The 13,384-nt window shown below is 40.5% G+C and overlaps 1 protein-coding gene across 1 annotated transcript in view; it reads left to right on the top strand.

Annotated features, from left to right (window-relative positions):
• TPRG1 (tumor protein p63 regulated 1) overlaps window positions 1-13,384 on the top strand; it is a 207,473-nt gene that overhangs the window by 99,368 nt on the left and 94,721 nt on the right. The window contains exon 3 of the mRNA XM_008705164.2: window positions 8,259-8,350. Coding sequence (XP_008703386.1) covers window positions 8,259-8,350 — 92 coding nt within the window. The remainder of the gene's footprint in view (window positions 1-8,258; window positions 8,351-13,384) is intronic.

The raw sequence follows: 13,384 nt of genomic DNA, 5'->3' as shown, positions 1-13,384 counted from the left end.
GGAGCCTACTTGAGATTCTCTCTCTCCCTTTCCCTCTGCCCCTCCTCCCACTTCTCTCTCTCTTAAAAAAAAAAAAAAAGATATTTTGAACTTCTAGCATTTAGATCAAGTGGAGAGCGCTTCCTGGGTTTGAGCACTTTTCTCTCTCGAACTCTCCTTCCTAGTTATCAATGTTCTTTCCCAATCCTTCAATGTTCTTGTTAACACAATAACTGCTGGCTCACAGGCTACAGTCAGTGGGTGGATAAACTGGGGATTGTACAGTGTGGCGACAGAGACGATCTCATTTTTCAAGCATACATGGGACACATCTTGAAAAAAAATTTTTTTCAACTCAATCTTATAAATAAATGGTGGCTAAGGTGTTGTGACAATTTATGAAGCTTTAACTAATGAACTGATTTGGTAGCTTTTAAAACATCTTTGGATAACATAAAATTTTAACTGATGTGACTGTGTGTGTGTGTGTGCATGTTTGAAGATAAGATATACCTGTATCATCACTATTTAGCCACTGTTACACGTTAAGGGGCTTTGGTAGGTGCTATGCTATGTATGTGTTTGGGTGAGTGTCTTTGCATATGCAGAGCATACGGTTTGTTTTCCAAAGTATGTGAACTTTATGGAATAAGCAAAATTAAGTTGTAAGATACATCTGTGAAGGAAATCAAAGCATCCCCTAAAGTTGTCTTATCTTCGGTAATGATGATGTATTAGTCACAGTTTGATGAGATAACAACCATGAGTGGTTTGGAATAAGAGATGCGTCGCGCTCAGAAGCTGGTGCAGTTACGCGGGCTGACTGAGAAGTCTCTGCCAAGCTGTCGTCTTTGCATCTGGTGATGGGTCCTGCCCCACGCCATCAAGTGAAGCAGCTGTGACTATGAGCTCCCCAGTGCCTGCTGGCCTGCACTCATCTTCTGCAGGGAAATGACCCATGTGTCACTTCTGCCCTGCAAGTCTGACACTAATGTCTCTTGTGCCCACCTCTAATATGGAAACAGACAGGAAAGGAAATTCTAGAAAATGTAGTTCTAGCTGAGCTGAATCGACATGGTTTAAAGCCACCATGGAGCTTTTCTTTTGTTTGTTTGAATGATGCTTTTATTCGTGTGGCTCTATGTAACTTACCGGGTGAAGTCCCCTGGAGTAACACTGTAAGGTAGGCAGGGGAGGACTTATCACTCTTGTTTCATTATAAACATATTACAGCTTCAGGGGAGTGAAGTGACCTAACCGAGGCACACAATATTAGTGGGATAGCTAGAGCTAGAATCTATATCTTCTGTCTGGAAGCCCGGTGCTCTTTCCACCATCATGTGCAATTGCACTTATGGCCCCTTTTTAAGTCAGTCAATGACTAACTCCAGTCCATGTGAAGAATATCTTCTCCCTCGGGTATATAGAAACAAACCCTAAGTTCTCAAGAGGTTGGAAGGGAAAGTTTCTAATCTTGTTAATGAATTTAAAGTAGATTTGAGGACTTTTTAGAAGCTGCGAGGGCTACATTCCCAAGGCACTCAGCATTTGCTCTCCTTCAGACCAAGAGACAGAATATATAATATATTATCAATATATAATATCAATTATCAATATATATTCTGTGAGCATGTGAGCATAATGAATATGCTTTATATGTATTTTTGTATTTTTATCTATCTATATATCAATTTCCTCATTTGCAATGTGTGGATAAAATACCAGTTTTATACATAGGTTTAAATAGGCTGATTTTGTAAATATTCTTAGTACAGTGCATGACATGTCTATTAACGTTTCATAAGCAGCATCTCATTGCTATTATGAATGCTTTCTCCCTTTCTTGTTGATTTGACACTGCCATTGGTTGTAGGGAATGACATTAAGATGCCCGTGACCTCACCATGACTTCCAGAGTGAGATATAAATGTAGATGTATAGCGTCTATAGCAGTAAAGAGGTTTGAGTGAAAGAAACTAGCTCATTTTCTCAGGGAATAATTCAATAAGACCCAGGCTCTGAATGATTCAGATCTATGAAAGATTCATCATAAAGTATCACTTCTTAGAGCTGAAATGAGATCGACAGATGATCTGGCCCACTGATTCTCCATCTTTATCATGTAAACAAATGACCTGGAAATCTTGTGAAAATGCTGGTCTGATTCAGTAGACCTGGAGTAAGGCCTTAGATTCTGCATTTATATGGATCCTCGGGTAATTAGAGACCACACAGACCACATGTTGAGCACCAAGGAGCTTGTCAGCACTCTCATTTTCAGAAGTAACTAAGGCCCAGAGAGGGTTTGATGCTTGTTCAGTGTCCTAACCATTAATGAGCACCAACTTGCCCAAGAGGCTAGTGGTAAGTGCTAAAGCTGGGTTAGAACCCAAGTTTTCCAATTCCCAATTCATAGGTCTATGATCCCATGAAGCAATTAAAAAGAAATAAGTTTAGTACAGTGTAAGAATTTAAAGCATATAGGTTGTAAATTCAGAAGAACAGTAAGTAAATGAGTTGAGAAATTCCTTGATCAAGGTTTTATTTTAATAAATGTTTTAAAATCATTTCACAGAAGGTGGTTTATTGGGAAAAAAAAAAGAAAAATGTTGATAAGCAAAATAAAAGTCACCATAATCTCCCTGCCCAACGTTAACCAAAGTATATTGAATGTGTGATTATACATTTTGGTGTATATCCTGTCTTACTTTTTTCCCTCACGTGTACCATTGGTTGCATAAAAATATTTCCTATGTCAATAACTATACTTCCATAAAATCATTTTTCACAATTCAATAACATTCTGCTATAGAGATATGCTATAATTTATTTAAATTTTGCTGGACGTTTAAGTTGTTTCCTACTTATACCTTTTAACCCAGAAAGGAAAGTTACTCTTCAGCTTGCTGCAGAAAATGGCATTGAGTTTCTTAGGTGCTGGGAGTAGATACCCAAAGTTATAAAAAGAAAGATCAGTTATATGAGTTTCAAACTGGCTATGCAAAGATATGACTGCTCTGGAAGTTTACATTAATTCAGGACAAACAAGAGGCTCCATCTCACGACCCTGAGATCATGACTTGAGCCGAAATCAAGAGTTGGACGCTTAACCAACTGAGCCACCCAGGTGCTCCCAAGAGTCATTTTTTAGCATCATAACCTCATGCATTGGATAATACTAGATCACAAAAGAAGTCAATCTGGGTCCTTAAACCTCTTATGTTATTTCATGGGGCATCTGGGATGTTACTTCCTATCCACAGGCTTCCAGACTATTATTTATTTCATGAACTGTGCCCTTCCAACATAGTGACATTCTTGCTCAGAGCCAGAAGGGGCCTTAGAGGAGTATCTAATACAATGCCTGAAACACACAAAGGAGATGTGACTTGTCCAAAGTCAATCAGCAATTTAGAGGCCATGCCAACACTAAGAGCCAGGACTCCTGACACTTTTTACCACTCCTCCAAAGCCTCTGACCTTGGACAATGAATGAGAGGTCATAGGAATGAATGTCTGAAGCACTTGTTATCACTCTCCTTGGATAATTTTTTCCTCCTGTTTTTGTTCATTTGCTATTTTATTGCTTAGACATATCTAAAAAAGGCCTAGTGCCTTTTCTGAACAAAAGTACCACTCAAGGCTAATAACTCGAGGTATATTATGATAATCCCTTTAGTTGTAGAGACTGATATTCAAAAGCAACTTCTTATGAAAGGAACAATACTTGATACGCATGGGGAAAGATATTTTTAAACTCCCTGTAGGACTCTATATTTGCAGATACCTTATCAGAAAGTTGAAAGCGATTAGGGATGGGGAATTATCTCTAAATTTATACTTGAGAATGTAAATTACATACAAACTAATGGGACTAAAACTATTTGATCTTTTAATATTTAATTAATGGTTCCCCATGGCCTTTTTATAGCCTGTGTTCTATTGTGAGGAACGAGACTTTAATAAGCAGGTTTGGGACTTCCCATTGTGTAGCAAGATGTCATTGCTTTCATGACACTAATTTGGCTTTCATACTCTCTCCCTTCCCCTCTTCTCTTACTATAGGGTTCCCTGTGTCTTGCTCTTGCATTGGGAACAACTAACTATATTAGTTGTATTATTATTGTCTGTGTGAGCTTCTTCCTGGCCTAGAAATTACATAGCTCACTGGGCAAAAGGTTTCTTGATTCCCCTCTTACACTGAAATCCCTTGAAGATTGTAATAAAGTTGATGTTTCTTTCCGAGGGCAGGCACTTACAATAAAAAAATAAGAGGCATATTATTGGCATAAAGAAAATAAGTGGCATATTTCCTTTATTTTCAAAGAGAGACAAATTTGACCTGGACTTTACAAATCACACCCAATTTGGAGCTGTTTTTCTTCCCGTATGTGTTTACCACAGAGTGATTTCTATCTGGGCATGATGACACCGAGAGAGATCTTATTGTGTCTAAGTTCCCTGGGAGCACTCCTTTCTGTTCTGCCCCCTCCTCTTACTGTCTAACCAAGGAGTCCAGTACATGGGAAACTATTACCAGCGGACAGGAGTATTATTTGTGTGACAACTGACCCCTGGGTAGTCTAGCTTAAGGAAATGTAAGGAAACACAAACACACACACACACACACACACACACACACACACACGTCTTTGAAATTCCCTTAGTAGGTTTGTTTTGACCGAAGATATTCCGTGCTGAACTATTAGAAAAGATATTACCCACTATGCTGTGTAATGACTTGTAAATAAGGATCCCCCGTCATGATTTTTCTTCAAATTTAGCATTAGAAATATATGTGTATTCAATGATGAGTACTTATTATTCCATCATACTTTCCTATTAGTCTTAGGTGGCATGGAGTCTTTGAGCTAATGGTTCCATTGCAGTGACCATCGGACCCCCAAATCCTGGTACAATTTTCCCTCCATTTAATATTAACAATAAAAATGACAGTACAGTGTTTTATTATTCAGTGTCGCCATATGTTTTTGGCACTACCCAACAGCTCTGTTACAGGTAATACTACCTTACCCAGCCAACAAGTGAGTAAACTGATGTCTGGAATGATAAGGTCATAATATGGGTCTCACGGCAGGCAGAAAGGCTGAGATCTAAACTTTGCCCTAGACACAAGTCAGACTGTTCACACACAATCTCGTTTTCTACGCTGAATGGCTGAAGTCAATTTATTACAGTAACCCACAACGGAAAACAGAAGAACGTAAAATGCTCTATCAGGATACAGTGATTAACTGTTCCATAAAAGCACAACCACTGTTTCTGCTGAAGGCGAGAACACTACCCTCAGGGAGAACATTGACAGAACTCTAGAGACTTCCCAACCATTTTATAAAAACCACACTGATGTTCAATGTTTAGGTTTTGAAAGGTATACGGTAAAACATCACCTCCATCTATTGTCCCATCAAGTGTCTCCCCCCTCATAGGGGACCACTGTTAACATTTTCTAGGTATCCTTCTGGAGTTGCTTTAGCATATACAAGCACGTGCAAATATTTATTCTTATCCCTTTGGCTCTTTTTTATATAAAAATGTGGCATATTTACCCTTTCTTCTGAACATTTTTCTTTCACTTAATAATACATTTTGAAATCTTTCCATATTAGCACAGATTTCCTAATTTTTTGCATACTCACCATGTTCCATTGTATGATTGTGTCCCCTATTATCTCTAGAAGTCCCCTATTGATCGATATTTGCCTTGTTTCCAAAATTTTGCTATTCACAAATAAGGCTACAAAGAACACTGTATATACATCTGTCATTTTGCACATATGCAAGAACAGCCATAGTATGACTTCCCAGAAGTGGAATGTGTAGATTAAAGGATAGATCATTTTGATAGATTTTGCCGATTGCTTTCCATAGGGAAGACAAGTAAGGTTTTAAAAAATTCTACAATTTTATATTCATCTTCACATGTTCTGGCCAAGTGCCTGGTGTAAAAGCATTCAACAAAATGCTTATTTTAGGATTATTTCATTATTCTCCAATTTCACTTACAGTTTTTTTTTTCTTCTTCTGAAAAGTATTAGTTTCACTACTGAGCTATATTAGCTGAGGAAGAAATACGTGAATATAAGAAGAGAGACAGGAAAAATAGCCTGATGAGTCATCAAAGAAAGGATGATTTTGAGCTGTGGGCCTGGTGCAGTCGGGCTGTATCCCAGGGAGCTCAGGTTGGGAGATGGGAGCATTGTCGTGGGATCAAAGGGGATTTCTCTCCAGCCTGGTTTGGTCCTGCCAGTAGGGTCACTAGAACAGTGATGTTGGCATAGCCTTCTCTGTCAGTGGGGGCTCAAAGCATACTTGATTAATGCTCCAGAACTTACTGATTTTATGACTCACAGCTTCCAGCAGGCACAGGCTGCCATGTTAGCTCTCTGACAACCCGTGAACCATCAGCCGAGGATGACAAAGGAGTCAGAAATCATTCAGTCCATGGGCTGACTATTCAATTCAGCAGGAAATGTGTTAAAATGAGGAAATCAGAATGTCTCAGTATCAGGGCTGTGATCATATTTTCTTAAAGACTTCCAGGAGGCTTTCATCATCAGCTTGGCTCAGAAAGCTTTGGTTCAGTCTCCTCATTTGTCTTTATAGAGAAGGAAATGGAGGCCAAGAAAACTCAAATCGTTGGTGAGAGGTCACAGAATTGATTTGCTACAGATCTGGAAAAGAAACCCAGGTCACTTGATTCTGTTCAATGGACATTTCCTGGATGACTTGGGCTGTGCCCAGTGAATTGGAGGGGGGGGGGGTGGCAGAGCTAAGTAGGGAAAGCTCCGCACCATTTCCCACCACTTCATCCGTAGCAGTGCCATTCTTTTCCTATTTATTGTGTATGGATTCCCCTATTCTAAGGTTTCTTTTTCCTTGACTAATGGACTCTGTGGCCAAAATGTTTCAAAGCCTTTCATCATAGACTGAGAAAGCAACAAACCTAAATCTACCACCCCCCCACCACCTCAGAGAGGAAAAGGCATTTGAATGGGTCCTAGGTCAGGCTAGTGTCCTGGTTTCCTTTTGTGAGGGAAGGGTCTCAAGCTGGGAGGATTAGGAATGTTAATATTTAGAGAAGATTAGGTGGTTAGTATTAAAGCCCTGTTATATAGAGAATATTCAAGAACTGCTAACCTACTTGTCAGTAGCTCAGGGCTGGGAATGAGGCCAGTACTGCATTGTAGGTGGGGCAATGGAATGTCTGTTTTCTTGTCTACCACTTCTCAGCTGAGTGAACTTGACAAGTTACTTCCCCACATTGGCCCCTGTTTCCACACCTATAAAATGAAATGACTTAGACTAGCTAAGCCCTGGGCTGTAGTGGTTCTCAGCCTTGGTTACACATTGGAGTCATCTGGGATGCTTAAGAAATATCCTGATGTACTGATATGTGAGTCCCATCTGCTGAGTATCTGTATATGTTTGCCCTGGTGTGCAGCGCGGGCATCAGGATTTTTAAAAGCTCCCCTGATGATTTTGATGTGTAGCCAAGGTTGAGAATCACTGTCTAGAGAGAATAGCTCTCACAGTACAGTCCCACACCAACGGCATCACTTGGGAACTTGTTGGAAATGCAAATTCTCAGGCCCTCTCCAGACCTACTAAATCAGAAACTCTGGAAACAGTGCCCAGACGTCTGTGTCTTCGATTCTGATGTGCGCTGAAACTTAGGGATCACTGAGTTAAAGGTCTATGAATTTCCTCTCAGGAAAAAGGTTAGTCAACTTTTAAACTAGAGGTAGGCCCATAAGTAGGGGCACCAGTTTGGAGAAGGGTAAAGAATGCAAGATAAGGAGACAAAAAAGTTAATTCCCCAGAGTCAGCTAAAATTCTGGTTAAAATATTAGAAAAAGATTTCTCTTAGGTGTTTTATTGCCATGCGCTCTTTGAAGAGAGAAAGGTTTGATTTTAACAATGTATATATTACTAAGTGTTTTGAACTTTCTGATAACCATGTTTATTCGGGAAAACTGGCCCTCTGAAAATGGCTATCTTCATTTCTGTGAGAAAGCATAAGTAAGATCATGGGAGACAGGACTTGGGTCACTTTAGTTCCACCCAAGAAGATCAGCTTTGTAAATACCGGAGCTCAGGACGAAGCTCCCCGGGAAGCTGTGCCTGGAACAAACAGACAAATGCAAGAGCTATCTTTCCGTCAGCTTTCTGGAGAAGGCTTGGGTTATACTCACTAATCGTAAGCACAAAGAGGGCTCAGTTTTCTCTAAACTAGGCATTTTCTTTTTTCCACTCAGCCGGGGGCCACTGAGACTGCCATGGAAGACTTGAAGGGCCACATAGCCAAGACTTCTGGAGAAACAATTCAAGGCTTCTGGCTCTTGACAGAGTGAGTAGTTATGGCTAAGTGAAGGCCAGTGGAAATAGAGCATTTTCCTTGACACCACTGTAAAAGAAGAGAAGATAGGCATGTGGAAGGGTTTCTTCTGGATGCTGTGTAAGATCATTGATTGGCATATTCCCCAGTTAGAGAGTAAAGTTTCGTGGTGCCCTTATGGCTGATGTATGACTAGGCTTGACTCCTCGCTAGTTGCTTCACACAGCTATCACTCTGACTCCCTTAGGTCAGGCCCTCATTGTATCTCTCAAGGACTATTGCACTGGCCTCCTCACCCATCTCTTTGGTTCCAATCCAGATCTCTTATAAGTACTCTCCTTCCAGCCACATCAGGCTACTAACCGTCCCACTCAGGGGTCAGTGGAAAAGAAGGTTAAAAAATGAATGAAGTCACTGTATACAGTTTGAATTTTATCTTACGTTTAATAACATGGGCCATGAAACCAGGGAAATCATGCAGGATGGAGAAGACAGGCCACCAGTCCAGAGTGAGGATAAAAACTAAGTCTAACACTTGAGTCCTTATTCCTTTAATAAGTGCTCTATTCATCCCCAAGGCTTATCTTAGCTCTAAGGGCTTTAATTGCAAATGACACCATGAAGATGATTACCTTTGTGTCTTGCCCTGATAATAAAGGTCTGTGACTTTTTCTTCACTTACCAGGAGACTATTAGGAATGTCATGGTCTTTACAATGATAAAGTAATATAGTCATATAATATATTCACGTATATTCACATAATAATATATTCACATAATAAGAGAAAGAGGCACCTCTTTTCTGCTACAGAATAGCAGTAATATATTCACATAGTATAATTCACATAATAAGAGAAAGAGCCACCTCTTTTCTCCCACATAATCCAAAATATTAAATGGAGAACGTAGTTAGAACTCCATTTTGGATACTCAGTTGGTTCAGTAAGTTTTCTGGCTCCAAAGAGTCCAGCAGAAAAGCTCAGTATTTCCTATACCTTGAGTAAAGAATCATTCGATCTTTCACCCCTGGGCAGGACATTTTCTTTAACTAAGCGCTTTTTTGTTTTGTTTTGTTTTGGGGGGGGGGGTGATGGGCACCACTTGAATGTTCAACCTTCCGGGCCAGCAAAACAAGTCCCTCAGTCAGCGGAATGTAGAACCAGATCACCTGTGGGTCCATCTGACTGACTGCCATATTACATTATTGTTTCAAATGGGTTCTAAGAATTGAGTGAAAATGAGCTTGGAAAACCAATCTGACTATTTCTAAGTATTTGTTTCTTCATATATAGACTAGAGATAATGATATGCACCCGAGGAATTGTTACAAGGGCTAAATGAGACAGCATGGTAAAATTCTTAGCGAAGTCCCCAGCCTATAGTGGATTTTCAACAGATGTCAGTGTCCCTCCTCTGTTCACAGGTTCTAACTATTGTTCAAGGCCTTTTGCTTTTGTTTGTTTGGCTGCCTCTGCCTTTATTTCTGTCCTAACCACCTTTATATCTTTCATCTCTGGGTTATCTTTAATGAAAAGAAAAGTTCTATAATTCAGTCTTTTTACTTATTCACTTTAACGCACATTTCACACTCCACCTTCCATCTTCAAAGTAAAATTTGATTTGTGCAAATAAAATGTCTACTTTGATTAAGACAGGCATCTACTTAAGTTCTAAAGGTCTAATCTGAAATAGCCACCTATTTTGTTTCTACAGTGTATTTCATTTATAAGAGAAGATGTACATGGCTCCCTGCTCAGCGGGCAGCCTGCTTCTCTCTCTCCCACTCCCCCTGCTTGTGTTCCCTCTCTCGCTGTGTCTCTCTCTGTCAAATAAATAAATAAAATCTTTAAAAAAAAAAAAAAAGGAGAGGAAAAGGAAAAAAATGTACAAATGCAGTCTTTCAAAATCCAGGGGTGGCATTTTGAATTCTCAAATAATAGAATCAGTAATTTCTTTAATAGTAGATTTTTTAATTGTCTTATTTGTATAGAAATTTGGCTTATTTTTGTTTGTTTGAATGTTTTTGTTCAGTGATAATAAAGGCCTGTAGATATCATTTGTCCAAAGATAAATGAGATTGCGTGATCTGCATTGAGACTTATACCATAATTCTGCCTGATTTAACATCAACTAGGATGATTAATAAAACCAGCAGTTTTCAGATAAATATGAATGGTTATGCCCCAAAGACCCAAGTTTTGCGCCAACTCTGAACCTAATGGGAAGCTCAAAGAGTTGGTAAGCACTATCTGGCATGTTGGTTTCTATTTTTCTTTTGCTTTGTGGTACTCATTTATATTATGGACAGTAATGAGGGATATGTCCTGTTCACGTGGAATTTTAAGCAATCATTGTCATTTACTGCCAGACTTTCTTCCTTTTGCATTTTGGAACCATTTCTCCCCTTTATTTTATTTTTTTAAAAGATTTTATTCATTTATTTTTAGAGAGAGAACATGAGAGAGCAGAGGAGAGGGACAGAAGGGGAAGGAGAGGGAGAGAAAATCCAAAGTAGACTCCTTGCTGAGCATGGAGCCTGACATGGGGCTCAATCCCACAACTGCAAGATCATGACCTGAGCTGAAACCAAGAGTCAGACACTTAACCAGCTGAGCCACCCAGGTGCCCCTCATTTCGTGTCTATAAATGGTAGTTCCTTTGTGTTCTCTTTGGTCTTCCTCTCTGCTAAAATCTTTTTACACCTCTTCTCACCCTCCATCAAAAGCTACTTTCAAGAAAGATTTGATTCCAGTCATTTCTACCATAGTAAGAATTTGCCATTTGCTTTTCTTTGCCTGTTAAGCCTGAAAGCTGGTTCAGACCGCCTTCTTGTCATGGAAAGTCCTGCCAGTTGTAACCAAGATGGTTCACAACAATAAAACAATCAAACAAAAACCCAAACCCCCAAAATAGCACAGCAAAGCAAAGCAAAACAAAAAAAGTAAACAAACTTATAAATACACAGGCCAAGAAAGGTGAGAGCCTGGAACAACTCTTGTCTCCTTTTCTCTTTTTTCTAATGGGATGAGACCCATCTGTCCAGTTTTTAGGAGTTACAGAGACTGTACTTAAGACCAGCTTCCCCAACTTCCCCAACAACACAAGACTCTTTTCAAGTGTAACACTTTTGTGTGTGTGACAGAAATGACTGGGCTGTAGGCACATCAATGGTTAGCTCCTTTTATGGAAATGAGAAACCCCTAGCTGCTACCCAGCGGTTTAAAGAATGTTTGCTTTCAAACAAGTATTTCAGTTTCAGAATGGTAAGAGTGAAAACCCCTCTAATGTATACAGCACATGACAAGCTAACTTCATGTCCATGAACTTGCTTTATGTGCATTACAGCCCTGCTGGTTTTGTGATTGCCGTTTGACAGATGAGAACTGGAGATGTGGGACAGAGAGGTGGGCAGATGAAGGTCACATAACAGCTAAAGCAAGGAAGGCAGACTGCGTCCCTGTACTAGCTGGGTTCTGACTCTTTCCCAAAGGCTGTAAGGTGTAGATGTGGGGCAACTAATGAGCTCAGTTCAACCTTTAGTCATGGGTGGTTCGAGTCCCAGAAGCGGGTTGATACAGGAGGGTGATGTGGGCACTATCATGAGGGCTTAAGGGCCTTGAGTATCATGTTTAAGAACTTAGATTCTGCCCCATAGGTGATGGGGAGGCACCGATGGGTGACAAAAGTGTGACTATAATATTTCTATTTTATAAAGATCACTGAAGGCCCACAATCCCTTATCTGAAATTCTTGGAGCCAGATATGAATCAGATTGAGAATTTTTCAAATTTTCGAAAGGGAAAACAATGCGTATGTGTTTTATTTTATGCTCCCAGGAGAGGTCTGGGACAGCCCCCCATAATTAAACACATGAACATTTTTGCAGGAAAATATGTGACATAAAAATAGAATAGACGGCTGCATGTTGGTTCAGATCTGGCTTGCACCACAGTCGCCATTTTCAGGGCTTTATGGAATTTGGAATTATGGCTGAGGGTGTATGGCGTGTCCATGTTTGAAACGGGAAGGATCCATGCATGGGGGGGAGGTTGGCTGACGGATTAGAGCCTGCGCGGTATTGGCAGGATCCGGTCCGGTGGCGGCCTTCACGCTGGCTTACGACAGCATGTCGTAAGTGCCAGCAATGTTGAGAGTTGATTATTAATTATTAAAACATAAAATTCCACACCAAGTAAATTCAGTTTAAAGCAAAGGTAATGAACTCAAACCTCCTTACTTTCTGACATTTTCTACTTCATTTTGCTGTTCCATTGGCTCTTCATGCCTATGGTATTTGTGCCGTGGAAATGTCACATGACGGGCTGCCACCACACACCTCTTCTCAACCCTACCTTCGGTGCCGTCATGTTGGTCGCTTGGAACTGACCCTGGTGGCAACGAGTAAACCATGGAAGTCAGCAAACATGAGCGATCAGAGCTCGATTTATTGCTTTGTGGATTGTCTAAACTCTAGAAAGCAGCAGAGACTATTTTAACAATGCAGATGAAACTTAAAAGTATGTCATGTCTGTGGCAGGACACACACACAAATTAAAATATTTTTCCACCATTTGGCAAAACTATTATCCGCTTCCACAAAAGTCACCTTTTTTATGGAGGAGTACGTGAAGCCTGAACAAGCAGCCGAGGAAAGCTTCCTGCCAAGCAGAGGCTGTGTGTGGTTGCTGAGGGTCGGTGCTCTGGGCCTAAGGCTGGAGCGGAGGCCACTGAGGCCCTCACACCCACACTGCTGACCCCCAGTCCGAGCTGGAAATTATGAAAACCCTCTTCTTTCTGTTCCCTCCCTCTTGTGCTCTCTCCTGCAAAAGCGTAAGGTGGGGCACACTTGAAAGAAGAAATGCTTCATGGAATTCTGTTGTTTAGCATATAGCACGTACAAGGGTGCGTTTGCGACTGAAAAGCGAACTAATAAACCACAGCTGGACTTCGTGGATCTCTGTGTTTAATCGTCTGTGAGGAAGGAGTTCAGGGCGACTCGTGGGCTTTGGCCTGGGAGATTGATGGGATCGCTCTGCCATCATTCCG

The sequence above is a fragment of the Ursus maritimus genome, unplaced genomic scaffold, assembly GCF_017311325.1.
Source record: "Ursus maritimus isolate PB19 unplaced genomic scaffold, ASM1731132v1 scaffold_4, whole genome shotgun sequence".
Taxonomy (NCBI): Eukaryota; Metazoa; Chordata; class Mammalia; order Carnivora; family Ursidae; genus Ursus; species Ursus maritimus.
Note: the sequence above shows the minus strand (reverse complement) of the source record. Positions and strands in the feature narration are given on the sequence as shown.